The 22,971-nt window shown below is 40.4% G+C and overlaps 2 protein-coding genes across 2 annotated transcripts; both read left to right on the top strand.

Moving 5' to 3' along the window:
- The first annotated feature begins 29 nt into the window (after window positions 1–29).
- Window positions 30–6,252, top strand: comtb (catechol-O-methyltransferase b). Its single transcript, XM_063474721.1, has 6 exons — window positions 30–136; window positions 1,265–1,436; window positions 5,194–5,311; window positions 5,402–5,595; window positions 5,702–5,833; window positions 5,923–6,252. The coding sequence occupies exons 2-6, from the start codon at window positions 1,266–1,268 to the stop codon at window positions 6,100–6,102; spliced, it is 795 nt and encodes a 264-aa protein (XP_063330791.1). The 5' UTR covers window positions 30–136; window position 1,265; the 3' UTR covers window positions 6,103–6,252.
- Window positions 6,253–6,826: 574 nt separating this feature from the next.
- grm6b (glutamate receptor, metabotropic 6b) lies at window positions 6,827–22,968 on the top strand. Its single transcript, XM_063474722.1, has 11 exons — window positions 6,827–7,238; window positions 8,150–8,742; window positions 12,095–12,311; window positions 13,764–13,899; window positions 14,066–14,220; window positions 14,516–14,656; window positions 14,736–14,936; window positions 15,710–15,849; window positions 16,886–17,509; window positions 17,585–17,896; window positions 21,334–22,968. Exons 2-11 carry the CDS (start codon window positions 8,206–8,208, stop codon window positions 21,571–21,573), a joined length of 2,703 nt encoding a protein of 900 aa, XP_063330792.1. The 5' UTR covers window positions 6,827–7,238; window positions 8,150–8,205; the 3' UTR covers window positions 21,574–22,968.
- The last annotated feature ends 3 nt before the right edge of the window (window positions 22,969–22,971 follow it).

Here is a 22,971-nt window from a genome sequence, read left to right on the forward strand (position 1 = left end):
GGGGGTGGTTGGAAGAGGAGGGAGGAGTTAGCCTCATGTAAACGTAGGCATATGTCCGCCTGTTAGGAAACCAACAGACTTTCCTCTAGCGGCAGGGGAAGCGAGAAGAGAGCTGAGAGCGAGCCTGCCTGCACACGTAAGTCTTCTATTCTTCTGTTCCCTGGGATTGTAATAAAAAGTAAGATTTTAAGAATGCAACCGGGTTTTTTTTTCCTAAGAAGAATTAGTCCTGCAGTTGCTAAAGAAAAACCACTGCTCAGTCTGGTTTTAATTCATATTATGGACTGAAGAGTTTGCGAAATAGTATTGTGAAATAGTGTTGTGAAACTGTGCGACATCAATGGTAATTCCTGTAACTGACGCGGACTTCAGCCATGCAAAACCAAAAAAGCATTTCACATCTTCCCTTTTTACCAGTTTTGTTGTGCCTTCTCTGTTTTTGTTCCAGTGGAGTTTGAATTCAGGTAGATAGTAGGAAAAGCATGCAACTTCATGCAGCTGTTCGTCTGCACTATGATAAACATGCATGTGTGTGTTTATGCAGCCTTTCTAAAATTCCATTTTATTTTCTGAGCCTGTTCTTGCATGTTCAGAAGAAGCCAAAGTAAAGGTTAAAGTCCCAAAGCTCTGCCTTTTGTGACACAGCTCTTAACCCCCCGGCCAGTTGCCATGCAACTAAAACTCCAAATCAAAAGGAATTACCTCAACAGCCAATGGTCTCCCACAGTTGCATTATTAGTGCAAGGTAGAGTTGTTTCCAGCCATGCTTTTCACTGCTTTCCCACAGAAGCAGCTTTTGTTTAGAATTCTGGCTGTGCTCCCCCTCCCCACACACACCCTTTTCTTACCCATTTATCTGTGCTGGAGAAATCTAAACAGACTAATTGCTCCTGAGAGGAGGAAGGTTCACACAAAGCACTGTGTGGTGTGCTTTCAACTGTTTATTGGAGTTGATATTAAATGATATCCTTCAGAGATATCATCATATTGAGTTTCGTGTGGGTGTTCATCTTGGACACGGCAGCGGCGGTAACAGCAGCTGATAGTGAAGCAGCAACTGTACACTGCATAAATACCCATCTCATTAACCCAACACAAAGGGAAAGGTAGGGCGAGAGGAGACAGGAGAGGAGCTTTCCTTTATCTCATGCAGATTTGCTGTTATTGCACTGCGTCTGGGGTTCATTTATCATTGTCCTTTTCCATAATATAGCACGATACACCTTACCTGCACTGAACTGATATTTTTGCAATCTGGTTGCAGCATGTGGCTGACTCTTCTCTACAGCTGCACAGGTGGAGCAGCTCTTCTGTATGCTCTGTACAGATGGCTGATTCCCACTGCTGTGCAGTATCATGGAGGACTGGCGCTGTTGTGGCACGACATGATTGTGGAGCGAATGCTGGACACACTGACCCAGTCCACACGTCCTCAGGTGCGCCGTCCACAAACACTCACCTCTCACAGTGTCAACCATCACATACTATGTCGATGTGATTTAGTTTAACAGTGTATGAAGCGTATAGAAAAGGTATGGCAGAACCAAGATGGAGAGAAAAAGCAAAGCATGTTAAAGTCTGATGTCTTGTACATTTTGAAAAATATAGTGACCACTCGCAGATAGGCTACAACAGCAAAGGTTCACACTGGGCTCCATTCATGTCAGGTAAGGACAGAAATCTGAAGCTTAGTGGATACGGGCTCACCAAAACTGGAAAGCAAGCAGCTGAAGAAATGATTGTGAACAATAAACTGTAAAAATATCCGTGGCACCCACGAAGAATATAGCGTACCAGATTCATGGCAGTAAATCTAATAGACAAACAGTAATGTCAGGCAATCTGCAAAATCGTCTACCATTTGTTCCACTTAGTAAAAACTACTTTTCACTGAAATTGTCAAAACTTACTTGTCTGGTTTTTTATGTTTTTCTTATGTTTTTCTTCACTCAGCCTCCCTTTTTTGGGGGGGGGGGGGGGGGTCACGGCGACAGATAACTATTACAGAGATGTTAATGTAAGAGTGTCATGCACCTAAAAGTCTTTCACATACACAAGTTGGAAATGCAGCGATTTGCAAATATATTTATTAAAAATACTAAAGACATTCTATTAACAAAAACTATTATGAACCTAAAGGTTTTTTTTTATTTAAATATTTTTAAATAATTTAATTTTACAGGTTTTTTGAGTGTGGAGTCAGTAACATACTGCAAAAAGTAGAAAAAGGTAAAAGCAACAAAAGGGCTGGAAAAAGAGTTGAAATGCTTAAAACATAAAATGAGTAGAAAATGGAAAGAAAAGTTAAACATATAGTTTTAGTTGAGCTTGTGCATCCAGAAAGTATTCACAGCACTTCATTTGTTCCACATTTTGTCATTTTAGAGCGTTATTCCAAAATGGATTTAAATTCACCTCAAAATTCACCTCACAATTCCCCATAATGTCAACGAACAAAAAGATGTCCTTATGTGTTGTCATGAAATCAAGGGCATTTTCACACCCGTAGTTTGTTTATGTTGGTCCATATCAGTTGATGAATTTGAGTTTTTTTTTTTTTTTACCATGGTTTGGTGTGTTTTCACACAGAAAAACATGTAAGTGAACTACAAGTGAACCTAAATGTTTCACTACAAACAACATGAGAGTGTTCAGTTCACTTATTGGCCAGATGTGTCCTTGGGGGGACTATTGGAGAACTATTAAAAATTGGAGAACACAGAGAATTTACATTTATTTCACGGCTAGTTGCTAGTCTGTACAGACCTTTGCACATCTATAATACCCTGCCACATCCCAGAATACAAAGTATACATGGCTACGGTAAATTTTTTAGCTCAAACTTGCAGTGTAAAGTGGGTGGTTTGTTTTGGATCACATTCACACCCTAAATGAACAACACCAGTACATTTGCACATGAGACCACCTACACCAATGTGTCTCAGTGTGGTTGTTTTGGTCTAAACCAGAGTGTGATTACGATATTCTGTACAGTACTGTATACTATACATCCACACAAACCGGAAAAGGGGGATAACGAAACAATTCGATTTAAATGGACTAAACACCACAGGTGTGAAAACACACTAATTAATAATTTAATGAAAACCAAATGACCCTAAAGACACTATTACTTTTAATATCATTTTTTACTTGCGTATGGGGCTTAGGGTATGAAATACACTCACAGGACACTTTATTAAGTACACCTTGATAGTACTAAATTGGATGCCTTTTCCCCTTGAGAACACCATTAATGCTCTGTGACACAGATTCAACGAGATGCTGGAAAAATTCCTCAGAGATTTTGTTCAATTGTTGATGACAGATGGGGTAGTCTTGAGTATTTCAGAAACTGTAGATTTGCTGGGATTTTCCACACATGAGCATATTCAAGGTTTTATAAAGAATAGTCAGAAAGTAGTAGGTCAGATGGCCAGACTGCGTTGAGCCAATAGGAAGACAATAGTGTGTCAACATGCAGAGACTCATTCCCACAAGGTATCCATAAGAGCATTGGTGATAGGATCACATGATAGGATTATACAGTTGCCGCAGATTTGTTGGCCACACATCCATGATGCAATCTCCTGTTCAACTAAGGAGCTTGGAAATAAATCTTAAAGATGTCCTATTGGAACGGGTGATAGTGGGGGCCGTTTGAGTATAGAAAATTCATTGTCAAGTTTAATAAACCAGTTTGAAAGGATTGGAGCACTGCAGCCTCCTTGAAAATATTCCTGTAGACTGTGGTGTTTAAAAGATTCTTATTCGGTACGAAAGGGCAAAAGTGTGCCAAGAAAATATTGCCCACATGATTACACCAGCACCACCAGCTGCCTAAACCCTTGATATAAAAAAGGATGGACTTATACTTCTGTATTATTTACAACAAATTCTGGCCCCACTATCTGAATGTCACAGCAAAAATTGAGACTCACTAGATCAGTCACCATTTTTAGAATCTTCTATTGTCCAGTTTTGGTGAACCTGTGTGAATTGTAGCCTCAGTTTCCCAAAAGGAGTGGCGCCTGGTGTGGTCTTCTGTTATTGTAGCCAATCTGCTTCAGGTTTGGATATATGGGTTCAGAAATGCTCTCATGGATACCTTGTGGGAATGAGTCTCTGCAAGTTGACACACTGTTGTCTTCCTATTGGCTCAAAGCAGTCTGGCCACCTGACCTACTACTGGTACTGTATCATCAAAGCATTTTCTCTCACAAAACTGCCACTCAATGAATATTTTCTCTTTTTCTGACCATTCTTTATAAACTTTATATACGCTTGTGTGTGGAAAATCCCAGCAGATCAACAGTTTCTGAAATACTCAGACTAGCCCATCTGTCACCAACAATTATGCCACGGTAAAGTCACTTAAATCACCCTTCTTCCCCAGTCAGTTTGATCTAAATGCCTAAATGTATTGAATTGCTGCTATGGAATTTGCTGGTTAGATATTTGCATTAAAAAGCAGTTGAACAGGTGCACCTAAAATAGTGTCCAGTGTTTTACAGGGCTTTAGAGCTGAAGCCCAAAAATATGCAAGTAACGCTCCATTCTTTAGCAGACAGCTCTATTAAGGGCCCTGGTGGCCCAGTATATTGTGTGTTTGCTCTAATAAAAGTGTAAGGCGACTCAGAAAGACTCGTGGGAAGAGGGTGCAGCCTATACGAGCTAATGTGAGACAGCTGTGCTGGCTGGGAGCGGCTCCTGGGAGTGATTGGTTGATGGGGATCAGGTGTGCAGCGGGAAGGAACCCTGCTGAGGTTGGACTAAAACCTAAGCTGGCTTTCTGAAGTCTGTTTTAATGTAATAACAAGAAATAACACAAGCACAATTTGCCCTTTATCAATATTTTCATAAGAGGGAAAATATCATTTAATTCTGTCTCATGTTGAAAAAATTAGTATCTAGCTCTTATTTATAGTGTGCAGACCACAATTTCCTCTTGTTGGACATCTATGAAATGTGTGAAACACTGGAACCACAATCATAACACGAGAAGTGATAAGATTAACAGAACTATATTCATATGTGTTTAAAATCCCCTTTAAAAATTCAACCATCAGATCAAAATATCTGTGCCAATCCAAGTATTGTCTGTTATAAGTATTTAATAACTAATTGATGCTCGTAAACTCTTATTGAGGTTTTATTAAGTGGTGCTTTTTCTCCCCCTGCATCTAACTCCAGCGACTCCTACATGCAGTACAGAAGAACGCCACTAGAGGAGACCCTCGCAGCGTGGTGAAAGCCATCGACAACTTCTGCAGACAGAAGGAATGGGCCATGAATGTCGGGGATGAGAAAGGTACTGTCTTCCTAATGATATGCTCAATGAGTAAAATCAGTTCCTTATTCGATCTAACTATATATTTTTAATATTTTTGTTTTGTCATAGGCTGCATTCTTGACTCAGTGGTGTCTGAAGTGAATCCAGTCACTGTGTTAGAGCTGGGAACCTACTGTGGCTACTCTACGGTGCGCATCGCCAGCCTTCTTCCTCCACGCGCCAAGATCATCACTCTTGAATTTAACCCAGACTACGCCAAAATTGCTCGTCAGGTTATTGCTTGGGCAGGACTAGAGGATAAGGTAATGAGGAGCTCTAAAAAGAAGCTGATTTGCATAGGGTATGCATAGGGTCAGATTGCAATATCCCTTTTTTTTAAATTTTCTATTTACTTATTTTTTTTAATAGATCCAGGTAGTTGAAGGCCCATCTGGCGAGTGGATCCCCAAAATGAAGGAGCAGTTCGGGGTGAAAACATTTGATTTGGTTTTCTTGGATCACTGGAAAGATCGCTACCTTCCTGACACAAAGCTGCTAGAGGCAAGTCTGTTAGACTCATCCTATACTCATTAAAGTCTTTGCTTTTTCTGCCATGACTCCAGTTTTGCCTTTCTTCTTTTTTGAATCAGGACTGTGGCCTCCTAAGGAAAGGCAGTATCTTGCTGGCAGACAACGTCATCTGCCCTGGAACCCCTGATTACCTTGAGTATGTTCGAAACAGCCCGAGATACAAAAGCCAGTACTTCAAATCTCATCTGGAGTACACCAAAGTGGAGGATGGCTTGGAGAAATCTGTCTTCTTAGGGTAGTTTTAAAGGGGGAAAATAACCCCTATTTACACAGGTACTAGTAAACCTCAGACCTTCAGAGTCTTGGGTTTGCAGACTCTGCAAGTGAGGAGGAGAATCTGTTTTGCTTTTTTTAAATGTCATAAAAACTGAAATTAAAAGTGACTTGTAAAAGAAAAGCTGTGTTGTGAGCTTTAATTTCCACTGTATGAAGACTTGATGCACTCTTTGAGATGTCCATACTGATACAGTAGATGGTAGTAATGATACATTCAGTCTTCTAATTTACAGGTGAGTTGCAAACTGATCTGGCAGCTGCATTTTTTTTCCCAGAGCATCAGCTCAAATCAATAATAAATCTAATCCAGCTGCATTCTGTGGTGCAGAAACCTATTTTGCGCTCTCATATTCTCCACCATTGTGCCAGTGTTGACAGGTGTGTGAAGGGAAGTGCGTGTGTGTGCGTGCATGTGTGTGTGCTCGCGTATAGGGAGAGTACGAATCAAATCGCTGCTCATCTAATCTCTCAAAGTGACGGAGGTCCATCATCCTGCTGTGTGTGTGTTGCAGGGGGGAGGGTTCTGCATTTGGTTCAGCTGTATGGGAAAAAAAAGGGCTAGTCCACCTAGTGCTTTCTTCACAGACGCCTGCATGATAATCCCAATCTGTGGCCATTAGAGTGCAGAGAGAACGAGCAAGGAGAGGGTTCATGAGAGAGAGAGAGGGAGGGAGGGGGGTGCCCAGACAGAGGCGCGCTCAAAGGGAAAAAGAACGAGAGAGAGGGAGTGTGTGTGAGAGGGCTTTTAAGGGATTTGGCGGTGATTTGTAGAATCTCACTGCTGTAATGTTGCACTTTTCTCTGATTCTCACATGATATTATACCCCCCCTCCAAAAAAGCTCCAGAACACAGTGTTTTCATTTTGTTTTACTAAACCACAACAATTTTTTTTTTGTTGGACCATTGTTTTTAGAGAGTCTTTGGTTATTTTTGAGAGTGCACACAGGCTGACTGAGATGACAGAGGATTTACGATCAGTCAGGAGAGGAGAGCCTTGCTTCCAGATATAATAATCACATTTTGGACCCTGGATGGAGGCCTGCGTGGAAGAGTTTGTGTGATGGACAAAATCAAGGCTGGTCCATGAAGAATGGGCAGGTAAGACTTATCTTCTTCCTTCTTCACTATGAAGAAGTTTAAAAAAAATGTGATTAATGCAGCTTGTGGAAATTCAAATCATTCTTGTATTGATTGCATGTATTTTTTTTTTTACTTTATAATCACGGTATAGCAGAGGTATTTTAAATATGAGTTTTTATCATTCTAAGAAAATGAAGTTATCCTGTAATTATTATTTAGAGCCTTGTGAAATTATAATTGTGATTTTTTTTAAAAATGGAACGGGCTCAACTGATCATTGTGGATTTTGGCAGTGATCCTCATGCAGATATAATTAACCTGCTCTGGCTTTTGAAGCATGAAATGCGGTCAGGATTTAGTCAATGTTTTGTTCTGCAAAATTTATAGTGTTTTCCATCATCGCCTCTTTGCTCTTCATGATAAAAGCTTCCACTCTGTGTCATCCTGCATCTTGGCTAAAATCCGCTCTTCAGCCACAGGTTTTTTTTTTAAGTGCACCTCCATCTATCGCTTATATTTTGTTCTTTCTCCTACGTTTTCCCAGCTCTGATTCAAAGCACAGGAAACGATGTTAGACTGTAGGTGCTTTTTCTGCATCGTTACACTTTGTTACCTAATAAGGGAATCACTGTTAGCATTGACTCTGCAGCTCTGCAGTTATCGTCCTTAAACATATCATAATTGCCATAAGGAATTAAAGAGAAATATTTATAAAATGATGCACGGGACACACAGAATTTTACATTTTTATGCGTTTCAAGTTGGATGCTGTATTTAAAAATTCAACCCAGACTGCTTCATGGATGTGATGGATCCATAAAAAGAATAGTTAATAAGGTAAACTGGAGAGAATAAAGTGTATGAAGCTTCTACATGCTCTAACTTCAATAATAACCAGATGTTAACACCCCTTTTCTTAACTCCCTCAGGTGTCAAAGGTAGAGGGAGTGGCCCAGTGCTGTCAGTACCTCTGCTGGTCATCATCATGATATCAGAGGTCCTCTCATCCCATCAGTGCTCCTGGTTTGGTACGTCATATGGATACAAACCATGGCTTCGGTTGCTTTGGGTTCTACTGGTGGGTTTCAGTCCAGCCTCACGTGCCCAGCAGGGCACCCAGCCTCAGTCCATCAAAATCGAAGGCGACATCACCCTGGGTGGCCTCTTCCCTGTGCATTCTCGGGGTCCGGCTGGGATACCCTGCGGAGAGATCAAGAGAGAGAAAGGGATCCATCGACTGGAGGCCATGCTCTATGCCTTGGACCAGATCAACAGCGATCCCGAGCTGCTGCCTAACATCACACTTGGGGCTCGGATCCTCGACACCTGCTCCAGAGACACGTATGCCCTGGAACAGTCGCTCACCTTTGTCCAGGCCCTCATCCAGAAGGACAACTCGGATGTGCGCTGCTCAAATGGAGAGCCTCCAATATTCCCAAAACCAGAGAGGGTGGTTGGGGTGATTGGTGCATCTGGAAGTTCGGTGTCCATCATGGTGGCCAATGTACTCAGACTGTTTGCGGTGAGATTTCTTTAACCATCCTAGCTTTGTTAACCAGTGAAAGGGCAAAATATTTGGGACAGGGAGTGTTTTGAGAATGTAAGCTGATAAAATGATCCCCTCACAACCTCTCCTGAATCTGTTCACAAAGAAAGAGCACAGTAGTTCCCATTCACTGGCTTTGGACTCTCAAGTCAGGAGAGACAATGACAATTATTCTTAAGAAAACAAGTTTAACCAAACTGTGATCAGCTAACATTTCTTTCATTCTTGCTTAATATTTTACAACTACTGGAATCTTAAGGCATTTTTTTTAATTTACCGTTTTAGTGTTTCTCCTTTTGTCATGCTTGCAAAATAAAAGTAAAACTTTAACACTTTGAAAGAATTAAGTATTACTAAAGTATTAAAGCATCTAAAATCTTCACTCAGAAAGTGAGTGAGGATCACAAACAGCACCGCCACATTTTAACCAGTCAGAAGCAACAAAAGGACCAGAAGCACTATGTTAAAAAAAATGATTTACACACATCAAGTCCGAGGACACTGTGCCAGAAAATGAGCAACTATATGGAATACATTCCTAATTTTAGATTTGAGCAGCTTGCAGTGATATCAGTGACCAGCTGTGGCCATTAAACAGACGTCCTATGTGCGAGAGCTCGCACTTATGAAGTTAATTTATATAGCTGCACCTTCATTTCCTGCCTCAGTAGAGTTACAGTATTTGTGATTAGGTTACTGCAGATTTAGGTCTTCTTTATTAAAATTTGAGATTGATTAATCCCTCCTTAGAAGATAATGTGGACCTTGGTCGTCATTACATTCTGATGGAATTCATACTCTGGGTAGTCTGAGCTCCAGGTACTCAAAGAGAAAGGCATGAATGTGAGATTAATTGATTGGATGTTAGGTTGATTGGCCGTAGGTGGTAACCCTTGTGGTGTCCTCGGATCAAAAATGGTCCCTTGGTGAATGGCAAACAAGCATATGGGAATCCTGAGGACACCACTTATGTGAGTGTGGATGTTTGTCTGTTTTTCTGTGTTAGTTCTGCGATACGTGTGCACGTCTGCCCAGGGTGCACCCTGCCTTTGGTATTTCCAACCCCAGTACTTCTGGAACCCCTGAATTGGATAAGCAGTTAAGGAAAGGGTTGGACAAATGATAGATGAAGACGTTTGATACCAAAATATTATTGAGACACTTTATGTTTTTACCTAAAGAACTTACTGCTGCTCTACAGAGATAAACATCCCACCTCTTGATGATATTATAAAGCAGTGTAACTGAAACAGCTATGTGACCTGAATGAACCTGTGTATTGTTGCCTGTCAGAGTGACACTTTTACAGCGTCGTGAATCCATTGTAATTGTTGGAATCTGCAGGTTAATCCAGGTATTTTTTTTCTTTGACAGGTGATTGACCTTTAAACACTGATTACACATTGTTTATAGCAATGATAGAACACTGAGTCTGTGCAAATCTAACATTTGGGGCAAGCAAGTAATACAGAAAAATTGTAACAACCAGGCTGATGTGTTTGGATGTTTCTGTTTTGGTGAATTCTGCAGTTAATATCTGCCCTCTATCCAAGTTGCTCCTCCTTCAGCTCAGAATCCACAACTTGGGTAGAGAGCAGATATTAACTACAGAATTCACCAACTCCACTAAGCCCCTCTCAACAGCTCAGGACCCTGGGCTCAAAATAGTGTCAGGGTAACAAGATGACATTGGTTCTAGGATAGCAGCAATTTGTGACCAGTGTGAAGTAGATTTAGCTAAATAGTGCGTTTCCTCCTACCGTCCATATGTGCTGCTTTCCAGACCGCAAATGCTTCTAGTCTGAAGTTCTTTACATATTCAACATCTGCTCATAACCAATACACTTTTTGTTGTAACCTGCTCCAAATGCATCTTTATTTTAGTTTTTTTTTCAATAGGTGAGCATAAACTATAAATTATGTAAGGTATCTTATATGAGACTATTTTTAAATGAGACATACAGCATGCGTTCATCGAGTTTTCTTTAATGAAGTTTTTATAAATTTTGCAAATACCTCTGAAGCAATTAACTCTTTAACTCATTAATGTAACATGTTCATTGACAGTTAATATTTTAGGGTCTAAACCCTTAATAATTCAAGGTTGTTTAAAATAACTAACCCATTAATATAGCTTTCACAAACCCCTTTAAGATGCACCTGTAGGCGAATGTTCTATACTGAGTCATTCCAGAGGGTCATAATTATATCCATGTTTGTCAGCCTCTTTATTCTATACCCGAACTCAGTGTCTTGATGATTCAGTCTAGTTTGTTCTCAGCTTCACTTGTTTTATGACTGTAAGCAGATTTCAGCAAGACTGGACTAAAACAGGATGCTTATATTAGTGATAAGGCTTATTGATTTTAACAAGTGAATTGGTGCAGATGCTTCTGTGGGATTAATTCGGGAGAGGATTATGTGTTTGTCTTGTGTATTATAATTTTGCATGCAAACATCTGCGTGACTTTTCAGACAATGATACAGACTCCTCTGGACACTGATGATGTCACATGCCAGTCACTCTTACAAGGGGGTAGGAGAGGGCAGGAAAGTTCACCAACCTGATTTCAGGATGTGGTCTGGACCACAGAGGCTTACCAGTACATCTGAGACTGACGGGGTTAACGCAGAGCAGCAAACGCAAGCTGCATGTGGCCACTAGAATTAAATGTATTGTATGGCTTACAGCTGAGAAATGCTAACCTTTCTCTAGGCTCCTGATCTCTGTCTCTCCCTCTGTGCTTAACGTAATTTGACTAAAACCACACTAATCCTTGCAGATAATCTGTGAAATGGTTCTCTCGGTCCTCTCTCCTTCTCCCCTTTGCTGCCCCTTGTGAATACCTTTATCTCTCAGTGCTTCAGAGAGGGCTGGATGTTAAGCCACGTTTGGGGGTACTGGCATTAGCAGGTTCAGGGTTGAGACTGTTGACATAAACTGTGTCATTAAAGATGTAGCACACCAACAAATTGAGCTTCCCATCCTCCCCCCCCTTTACTGCTCTGGTTCCCACCATCTGTACTCTACTGTGACGTTGGCTGTATCCTTAGCGCAAACCAGCTCAGGGCTTTTCAAGAGACGAACGCTCTATGATAGTCCAATTTTGGGATTTTAATGCACTGTGACTTGCCAGTATTACTGTGGGAGGCATCCATTTAAGGGCTTGCCTGTGAGTAAGTGGTGCATCATGCTCCTGACATGGTTCACTGCCTCTTGTCATCCCGTTTACCTTTGGATTCACATATTGGCCTAATAATCAGCACTGCTCATGTTTTCCATTTGACCCGACTCTTTCATCACAAATGACCCATCCCTGTGTCTCAGATCCCCCAGATCAGCTATGCATCGACTGCCCCAGAGCTGAGCGACAAAAGCCGCTACGAGTTCTTCTCCCGTGTGGTGCCTCCTGACTCCTACCAGGCTCAGGCCATGGTGGACATAGTCAAGAACATGGGCTGGAACTACGTGTCCACGCTGGCATCTGAGGGCAACTACGGAGAGAGCGGAGTGGATGCCTTCCTCCAGATCTCCAGAGAAGCAGGTTGTGTGTCTGACTGCACTGACGTGAATCTACTGTCACGACAAAAAGGGATTACTCATTTGTGTTATTCCCACTCATTAAAAGACAAGAAGGAGCAATGCTTTAATAAAATCATTTGTGCTTTTAAATCTATACGATGGGATGACCTGTTAGTCCTAATGTATTAGTGATCACATTTAATATGATCAAATTCACATACATCAGTGATTGACAGTATGGGACAGACTCTAACAGCTTTGTCTACTGTCCAGTACTTTATCCACATGGAAATATCTCTATCTCGACTTCTGGATGGTTTACCATAATATTTTATACATTGTATCTATGGTGAATTTAGATAAAATTCAGTCATTTATAATAATTTTAATTGGAGACAGATCATCTCGTGCATTTAGAGATATGACTGCCCTGAAGAGCAAGATTAAATCACAGGGTAAGAGAGCTGCCAGAGTGCAGGCTGGTTACAACCATTTCTTTCTATTGCCGGTGAAATAATAATTAATAATTAATAGAATGTCTTACGCATCCTTTGTTTGAAATTCACCTTTGGAATGTAAAATTGACATGCAATGATAGGTAATCCATCTTTCAATACTCAAAAATGAATCATTTTGCATCTCAGCAACATGCAGTTATGTTTACAATGAGGAAGGCAACACTGGAGGTGAGGACCTCTGTCTCCCTCTACACATCATTTCTGCCCATGGTTGCAGTGATATAACAGAATTTAACCAGGATGGGACAATAAGTTCTAAAGTGTGTGTGAAACAGAAGTGCGGGTATAAAAAAAATCTGATTATCGACCCAAGGGAGCTCAGGGTGAGAGCAGTGCATTATTGTTTCAGAGATTAATCATAATTTATATGCAAATTCAGAACACATGTTAATGACCATTGCTTTTTGAAATAATTAGTTAATACAACAAAACACACCTTTCAGGTTTCATGTATTTTGAAACTGGGTTTTTTGGAGACTTTTTTTTTAGTATTTAACACAATTCGGTGAGATGCATACTGAACTTGGAGAACAAAAACAAACTGTCGATCTACTGGTGCTGGTATTGATCTGATACCAATAATAGCATTAATATTGATATTTGGATTGGTCCACCCGACTCTAACCCAAAACAAAGATCTGATACTGTGTGGTGGGTGTTGGGCTCAGTCTCAGTACAGCAGAAAGGTTTGAGTGTGTTCTTCTCATTCTGGAATTTACTAGGATTTGGTCATATAATATTGTGTGTACAGTAAGGATTTTCATGTTATGATATTATTGCTATTTTGACACATAGGTCTAAGCTCATTAATCTACATAATTAGCAAACCCCAACACCTTAGCTGGGTGTTGTTTTTGCAGAGTCGTGGGAGAACCTAGCTACCTTTACAACTGACCTAATGTTGGCATGCTAACACTGCAAACAATAAAAGATGATTTTTTTGGTCTGTGACACAGGAGGGCTGTGTATTGCACAGTCCATAAGGATTCCACGAGAGCCCAGACCAGGGGAGTTTGATAAAATCATCAAGAGACTGATGGAGACCTCCAACGCTCGCGGGGTTATTATCTTTGCCAATGAGGACGACATCAAGTGAGTCATGCTCTGCTGCATGGTGTATTAGATACATGAAGTCTGCAAGATATTCACAAGGATGCTGTTTTACATTTAACTATGTAGTCTCCTGTTCTAACCACTCTGAGCAAAGAATGAAAGAAGAAGAAGAAATTTCATCATGATATATAACTGTATCTTTTAGACGGGTGTTGCAGGCTGCCAAAAAGGCCAACCTGACAGGCCACTTCCTATTTGTTGGATCGGATAGTTGGGGATCCAAAAACTCTGCGATTGAAGACCAGGAAGAGGTGGCTGAGGGTGCTGTCACCATCCTGCCTAAAAGAGCCTCCATTGACGGTAGGAAAATGCATTAAATGAGCCTTAAATCTAACTCTGAACAGCTGGATCCAATAAGCGTACCCACAGAAGCCTGTGACATTGACAGATGAGTCTAATATCAATGCACCAAATAAAGGAAATTAACGATTGATAAGTCTGATATATCCTGATCTGATATTTCCAGCCTGTATAAATTCTGAAAAGTGACTTAGAGCCATATTTCAAAGGATTTTTTTTTTTTTTAACCATTATCTCTGCTCCAACATGTCCTGTTATTTTAACTGTTTTAAAATTAAATGCAAAAACGATTCAGGGTTCGACCAGTACTTCACTTCGAGGTCGCTGGAGAACAACAGGAGAAACATCTGGTTTGCAGAATTCTGGGAGGATGACTTCAAGTGTAAACTAACTCGCCCTGGGATAAAATACGATCCTGGTAGAAGAAAATGTACAGGTAAGCAGGGAGCAGCACCGAAAATAAAAAGTGTCACCTTATCTGACTTATGTATTGGTCCATTTTTGTTGTCCGGCAGGTGAAGAAAGAATCAGTCGAGACTCTCAGTACGAACAGGAGGGCAAGGTGCAGTTTGTGATTGATGCTGTGTACGCCATGGCCCACGCCTTGCACAGCATGCACCTGGACCTCTGTGCTGGCTCCATGGGTGTGTGCGAAAAGATGGACCCCGTAGATGGACGCATGCTCCTCCAGTACATTCGCTCTGTAAACTTCAACGGTGAGCTTCCAACTTTCAGTCGGTTTTTGCGCACCTACCTCATGATATGTCTAGCTATTTAGATAAAAGGAGAGTTCATTTTGTTGCTGCTGGGGAGAGAAATGCTGCAAGGAGATCTTTTTGTTAGCAAAAGCCATGCTTTTCTAACTACCACTCTCTGCCACTGGAGAGGTTTTTAAAAAGAAGCAAATTTAAAAGGGAACGCAGCGGAAGGGAGGTCGTGTTGAAAACGGAAGCTTTGAGATGTTTCTGCTAATGTGCTTAGCTGCAGAACACGGCGCATTTCTTCAAAGCACGTCCCCTCCCTTGGGCTGCGTCCTCGCTCTTCTCTATACACAACGAACCCGCTTTTCATCCTCATCTTTCATAAAAAATATTGCAGTTTGGAAAAAGGAAAAAAAAGTGTCCTGTGAAAGCATCCTATTTATTGCACTCCTCTTGCTGGATGACCTTGGCTTGTATGGAAGATTTTCTGATTGAGCGCCTGCAGGGACCCGAGAGGAACATTCAATCACGTTAGGGCAACAGAGGAGAGTGCACTGAAAGACTGTACTCGTGGAGGAGAGCCTTCACTAAAGAGCATCCTGCACTCAGCTTTCACATGATTGCACAAGACTGAAGTAAGCAATAAGCTGCATTCAACAGTGTGTGGGTGTTCTCTCTGCCGCTAAAGATGGGGGTGTTTTTCTCTGGTTAAGGCAGTTTGAATGCCTTCTGACTTTTTGCTTTCTTTTGATAGTGCATAGGTCATTTAAACTGTCTCCATCTAACAGGTAGCGCAGGAACTGGAGTGATGTTCAATGAGAATGGAGATGCTCCGGGTCGATATGACATCTTCCAGTACCAGATGTCCAATGTCAGCAATCCTGGCTACAAGAATATCGGCCAGTGGACAAACCATCTTCGCCTCAATGTAAATATCTATTTTTACTACAGTTGTGGTACAGAGTGATATTCAGAAGTTCATTTCTTCTTGAGAGCTACATGAGAAGATGAGATATTAACTTAGTTTTGCATAAAAACTAGAAACGAAGCTCTAGTTTAACAATATGTCTTGTTGTCCTGTTTTCCTCCCCTCACCCCCTGGTTGTGGCAGATGGCTGCCCCTCTGTGAGTCTGGTTCTGCTGGAGGTTTCTTCGTGCTGAAAGGAAGTTTTTCCTTCGCACTGTTGCCAAATGCTTGCTCATTGGGGGGCATCAAAATGTTAGAGTTTTTGCTCTATTATTGTCTTCACCTTAGAATATAAAGCAGCTTGAGGCAACTATTGTTGTGATCTGACACTATATAAATGAAACTGAATTGAAATTGAATTGCTGTGTCCAAAGCAAAACTAGAGAAAATTGCAGAAAGTTCGATTCTGTTCATCTGGACTTCTCTGAGTCCTGATTATTGAAGGTGCCAAGCATCCAGTTCCCATGACCATGAAATTATTCAGCGCAAAAGCTGAACGTTTCTGCTAAAGTACAACCCGACACTTTGTTCTTTTTAGATGATATAGATACTTACCTTTTCCAGTTTCTATGCTAAACCTTGCATTCAGCAGATATGAAAGTGGCAAGAAAGTATAATTTTCAAAATTGCAAACTATCCTTTCATTGTAAGATTTCTTTTACTACAAGCTTTTTGCCAGATGGCTGAAAGCTACCTACAGAATAGCTTCAGACAGAAAAAAGGCATCTTTTCCAAGATTCCCTACCTATCAAAGTATAGCATTTGATTTTCTTTGTAAACCAAAACTAAAAATATGGTGACATGTGAGGGAATTTTTATTTGTGAAAGGTAATAAGTTAACAATTTTATTTTTTTTATGCCAGTTTACCTGGCTTTAATAGGCTTTAAGTGGTCGTGGAAGAAATATTTCTTGAGGAGTTTTGTTTCACAGTTATTAGCCTGTTGTTAAGTCACAGCCAGCTGTAATATAGTAACACACTGTGTGCATCCATTTCAGCCGGAGGAGATGCAGTGGTCGGGTGGTGACCGTAAAATTCCAGAGTCGGTGTGCAGTTTTCCCTGCGAGTCTGGCGAGAGGAAAAAGATGGTCAAGGGTGTTCCCTGCTGCTGGCACTGCGAGCTCTGTGATGGCTACCAGTATCTGCTGGATGAATTCACCTGTGACATGTGCCCATTCGACATGAGGCCCTTGGAGAACCGCACGGGATGCCGCCCCACACCAATCATCAAGCTGGAGTGGAGCTCTCCCTGGGCCATCATCCCCGTCTTCTTGGCCATCCTGGGCATCTTAGCAACCACCGGAGTCATTGTCACCTTCATCCGCTTCAATGACACACCCATTGTCCGGGCTTCTGGGAGAGAGCTCAGCTATGTGTTGCTGACAGGAATCTTCCTCATCTACCTCATCACCTTCTTCATGATTGCAGAGCCCAGTGTGGCAATATGCGCCTTCCGCCGCCTGTTTTTGGGGCTTGGGATGTGCATCAGCTACGCCGCCATGCTGACGAAGACCAACCGGATCTACCGCATCTTTGAACAGGGCAAGAAGTCGGTCACACCTCCTAAGTTTATCAGCCCCACCTCTCAGCTCATCATTACTTTTATACTCATCTCAGTGCAGGTAAGCTTTTCAATGCTTCTCTGCCATAGATAAGTCAAAGCTCATGCAGCAGTCTAAAGCTCCTTTCCTCTACAGTTACTCGCGGTGTTCATCTGGTTTGGTGTGATCCCCCCACACACCATCATTGACTATGAAGAGCAGAAGCCTCCAAACCCAGAGTTTGCCCGTGGAATTCTCAAGTGCGACATGTCCGACCTGTCCCTCATACTGTGTTTGAGCTACAGTATTGTACTGATGATCACCTGCACGGTGTATGCCATTAAAAGCAGAGGAGTTCCTGAGACCTTCAATGAGGCCAAACCAATCGGCTTCACCATGTACACCACCTGCATCATCTGGCTGGCCTTTGTACCCATCTTCTTTGGCACAGCGCAGTCTACAGAGAAGGTAAGAAATGTAACAAGGGCAGTGCATAGTTTCAGAAATTCTGAAAACGTTCATATAAACAGGAAGAGGCTACTGTGAACGTGGAGAGCATACACCACCAAACGTCAGAGAAAGTCTGGCAACGGAAAGCAGGCCGGCACAAAGAAAAAATCAACTTTGAGGGGGGGCGATTTTACTTCCATATGACAATGACGTGAAGAATACTGATAAGTGAAATACAAGTGAATTATGCAGGAGAGTTAACTACAGCCTTAAAACATCCACCACTGGCCAACAAGTTTTATATCCCGAGAGTGAAGTTTTGATTACCTGAATATTCAGTTGACATCACTGGTTAATGAATTGTTACCTGCTTACTTTATGTAAAGCATGTAATGTGAAAAATTTCCTGTTTTTCCCCTTTTAGATCCTTTCAAATTTATATGGATTTTGGTCCGACAATATAAATCAATTAGGTGAGAAAATGATCTGGTGATTTATTAGAGAATAAAAAAAGAGATTAAAAACTCCATGATATTTATATAAAATATTGTACCTATAACATCAGTCTGCCTTTATTTATTTATTTTGAAATATGAAAAATAAAAATAATGAACATGACGCAACTAGGTTTTCCTGAAATTGAGTACAACAACCTACTCGCACAAAACTGCATCACAGGTAATATCATAATTTCTTGCCCCAGCGAGTATTTTTAGATGTGAAATTTTATTTGTGTTGCTGCTATCACTTTGTACATCTACTTAAAGTAAAGTTATGAATTATAATAGAGTATAACTTGTGGTTTTCTAATTTGATGATACAAATCCAAATGATTTGGTGAGAATTTTCTCTTGCTGTGTTCAATTGGTTGAAGATCCAAGTTGTTTTCGCAGTAGTTCAATCAATAAGCAAATGATGGATTCACAGGTAAGCACAAAAATCAAGTGATGAAAAATTATAAGTAGTCCTAAATATATATATATATATATATGTATATGTATATATATATATGTATATGTGTATATATATATATATATATGTATATATATATATATATATATATATATATATATATACAGTTAATATAAAGAGTAGGTATTGCTGTTCTTAACAGAGTCTATACACTTTAATGATTTTTTTCTGGCAATTTATTATGTATAATATTAATAATAATGAAAAGTATTTTGATTACAGTTCTGGTGATTGTGTTTTCAGGAAATTTTAACAACCTCTTTGGAGTAGGCCAACAGTTTTTGGAGGCAAGATAAAACAAATACAAAACCTTTATATGAGACAAAGAATAGCAGGAAATTTTCAGATGATGATTTTCAGAGACTGATATAATAGCTTCAGCTCAAAAATAAATCTGTTTAGTAAAAATGTCACTTTTTAAAAGGACAAATGAATAGCTGAATTATTTCTGGCTGCTCTTTGTGTTGGGTTGGGACAAAAAGAAATTAAAAGAAATAATTTGACCCACTAAATGATAGGTCAATAAATTCTTCTGCATAGTCAAATTTGATCTTTTTCAAGAACATAATTAAATCTCGTTACATTACATAAGCACTCCCTGAGCTCCACTTACAGTTAAAATAAACAGTATGCTGAATCGAGTTACGTAATGCACAGTAACACACTAACTGTAAGAAAGTAAATGAATCCCTCAGATGCTGAAAGTGAAATTTGAGTTTGTTGCCTGTCATATCGTATTTGCTTCCTGCTGTACTCGCAGGACATCCTGCTCCCACTGTACTGAGGGTTTCATTTAGCTTGTGGGCTATTTGCTGCCGTCACAAAGTACAAGACAGTTGGGGGGGATATTTGAAAAATAGAGACGGGCTTTGGCTAATAGAGAGCTGTATTATGAACCAGTCAGGCTGAAACAATTACTGCCTGAGGTGCTTTCAAAGTCTTTTCACCTCTTCCAAATGGAAATGAAGTGAATTAAGAAAAGGAAAGGAGGTCAGATGTGCAGAGGGACGATAAGAAGCCCTCCTAGACCAATTCAGCCATCCCATTCAATTAATCATCACTTAGAAAAAGAGCTAAATATAGACCTTAACTTTTGTCTGGCTCATGAAAGTAGCGGCTGTTATGCTCCCATCACGTGTTGGAGGAGGTGATCTACCTGTGATGACTGTAATTACCTATGAAAGGACCATACAGTGATTCTCAGCTAGTCCTTCTGCTCGGGCCACATAACTACAGTCCACTTCACTCCTAAACAGTAAACAGCTCCTTTCATAAAGGGAGACGTCAGTACAGGGACAAAAACATGTGAAAGATGATAAAAGGAACTGTACTATATGGACATGAGCCAGGATGTGTTGCTGCTGAGGATATTGTGCAACTTGCGACCTATTTATGGCACAAAACATTTCTTATTTATGATACATGTGGTTTTATTTATTTATGACCTGTTTAGTTTTCTTGAATAATGAGGTTTTTTTTATAATTTATTGAAGGCAGATCTCAGAAGAAGTCGCTCACTGTGATTATTGTTGGGTGCATGCAAAAAAAGAAAAAAGGAAAAAAGAGGAAGAGCAGCTAGATGCGGTCAAAGCCCATAAATAGAGGCTCTTTTCCTGACTTCATATACTAGATCATAAATCATTCATCAGGGGGAAAACACTGCCTTCCCTGCTTTGAGATGAAAATTGTAAGGACTGCATTGTGACAGCGGAGATTACATGTACCCTGCTTTCCAAACTATCCTTGCTGCTGCATCCAGTATGCATGAAATTGGGACACACCACCTCCATTGGGCATTCAACTTTGACCCCTTGCTTCCTCTTGTGGGTCAGAACACCAAAATATAATAAAATTTAATTAAATTAAAAAATGTGCTTGCTCACCTACTGGAAAATGCGAGTAGATGCAATAAGACATCTTGTTGTTTTGCATTTATGTATAAATTGTTGCGCCCAACAATATTTTTTGGGTTATTAAAAGAAATTATATTGCGGTATTGGAAATATATTACCATAGACTGTATATAAAAGATGGATATAGCCATGGCACGCTCACCTATGGATTTCTGGACTCTGTGTTTTGACTACACCATGTTGGTCTTTTTGGTGCCAGAATTGATCGTATTTGAACGTGAAGGTGAAGTAGTATCGGCTAAAGCTAGCAAGTTTGGTTAGCCAGCAATACACAGACTTGCGATTCTGTGCTAACTAATATACCTATATTAATTTCAGTATGTATTATTTTCCCAATACTTTTTCCATAATTAATGAATCATTATGGGCACTACTTTAACTTACTGGTTGAGCAGGCGCTCTTATAAGCCTTATGGCTGAAATGCCCTCCCTCCCCCTCTTTCCTGCAAACTGTCAAATAAAGGCTAAAAGCACCAAAACAAAAAAGTCTATAATTTTCTTAGTGACACAGACTGTTAAAAACAAGTGTGTGTGGAAGGATTTTTCTGAACTCCTCCGTCTCTGTTGCAGATGTTCATCCAAACCACCACTCTGACCGTGTCCATGAGCCTGAGCGCCACCGTATCCTTGGGCATGCTCTATATCCCCAAAGTCTACGTCATCATCTTCCACCCGGAGCAGAACGTCCAAAAGAGAAAGCGCAGCTTTAAAGCCGTGGTTCAGGCGGCTACCGTGACCACGCACCTGTCCCTGAAGTCCAACGACAAACAGAACGGAGAGTCCAAGGTCGAGCCTGACAGGTCACAGTGACGGGAATCAAAATGACAACTGAAGGCAACAAAGAAATGGTTTGCAAAGAGTGGGAAAAAATAGCATTTAATTAAGCTGTGTGTGTTTCTTTTTTGAATCCCCCCTTTTTATTTTGGATTGAAATACCAGCAAAAACATTTGTGGATGATGTTTCTTTTCACACTTATTTAGATAATCCAGAAAGTGAAAGCACAAAAGAAACCTGAAAGGCTCACTCTACATCATGGGAAAAATTTGACAGCTTAGCAGGGGTATGGAAAAGATACAGAGCCACTTTGAACGGACTTCAGAATGATCTACATATTGATGTGTTGACATGAAAATGGAAGACAATTAAAAAAAAAGTTAAGCTTAAATGGAGACCTTTGCTTGGCAGTAAGATGTATGCTTCTGTCAAACCTCAATGAAACATCGATGTTCACAGGCTGCATGGGTTATGTGTTTTACGTTTACACGAATGTTATTTATATGGGCTGTTGTGACCTTTTCTTCTGCTTCCACTGGAAGGATGTATCTTTTAAAATGCCCCACCATGTCCTGTCATGACGACCCCCTGGGCTAGATACAATGAACCACAAAACTATAATCACTCACAGCTAAATCAATATCCAGTCACTAAGGAAACACAGCATTTAATTAGTCTTATCACTGCAATTATTGTGGCAGAGAATGAATTGCTTTTATTCTGGAAACTGAGTTCATGAGTGCACAAAGGATACAAGTGATTGTGAACAGGATGCATTATCTTGTACTTGTTACTTTTCAATTTTCCACGGTGGAAAACAATGGGTGGCATTTTCCCCATATTGTTTGTCCAAATATCAAGCAAACTTGTATAAAGGTCAGTTTGTGAGGGCTGCATGCCAAAGCTGTAGACAGGCTACATTTATGTTAATGCATGGGAACTTCACAAGCAAGCTTCACCTCTTTTGGCTGCGTTGGATGTTGTTCCATGAAAGGTCCTCCATCTTCACCAGTTCTGCATTTCTGCAAACATTAAAATTCATTTGACATTGAAAACGGGGCAGAATGAGCCAAAAGCCCCAATTTTATGTTATTTTATTAGTTTTTGCAAGTATATTATTTGCAGCGCAGTTTTTTTGTTTTCTTTTTTTTGTTACATGACCATGATGCATAACTCAGGCTTTGACTGATGTTTTTTTGAGCCTTTTCCTGTTGTTCTGGCTTCTTCAATATAAATGGATTCAGCATTCCTCACATGCAGGCAGTATCACTCACAACGCAGGCCGGCTGCCAGGTTCATACCCTTATGTGAGAAAATTTTGTTTGTACTGCCCTCTGCAGGGAAGTCCAGGTCATTGACATGTTTGTGAATAAAAGTCGAGAGGAAATTGTCGATTGCAAAAGAATCTTAATAAAAAATATTGTTTATTATTT

The sequence above is a fragment of the Pelmatolapia mariae genome, linkage group LG5, assembly GCF_036321145.2.
Source record: "Pelmatolapia mariae isolate MD_Pm_ZW linkage group LG5, Pm_UMD_F_2, whole genome shotgun sequence".
Lineage (NCBI taxonomy): Eukaryota > Metazoa > Chordata > Actinopteri > Cichliformes > Cichlidae > Pelmatolapia > Pelmatolapia mariae.

Bases quoted from the DNA above. Each gene is read 5' to 3' on its own strand.
- comtb (XM_063474721.1), top strand. From the start codon at position 1,266: ATGTGGCTGACTCTTCTCTACAGCTGCACAGGTGGAGCAGCTCTTCTG. The intron at 5,312-5,401 runs GTACTGTCTTCC...GTTTTGTCATAG, and splicing joins GAATGTCGGGGATGAGAAAG to GCTGCATTCTTGACTCAGTG. The intron at 5,834-5,922 runs GCAAGTCTGTTA...TTTTTGAATCAG, and splicing joins CTGACACAAAGCTGCTAGAG to GACTGTGGCCTCCTAAGGAA.
- grm6b (XM_063474722.1), top strand. From the start codon at position 8,206: ATGATATCAGAGGTCCTCTCATCCCATCAGTGCTCCTGGTTTGGTACG. The intron at 12,312-13,763 runs GTTGTGTGTCTG...TCTGTGACACAG, and splicing joins CCAGATCTCCAGAGAAGCAG to GAGGGCTGTGTATTGCACAG. The intron at 13,900-14,065 runs GTGAGTCATGCT...TGTATCTTTTAG, and splicing joins GCCAATGAGGACGACATCAA to ACGGGTGTTGCAGGCTGCCA.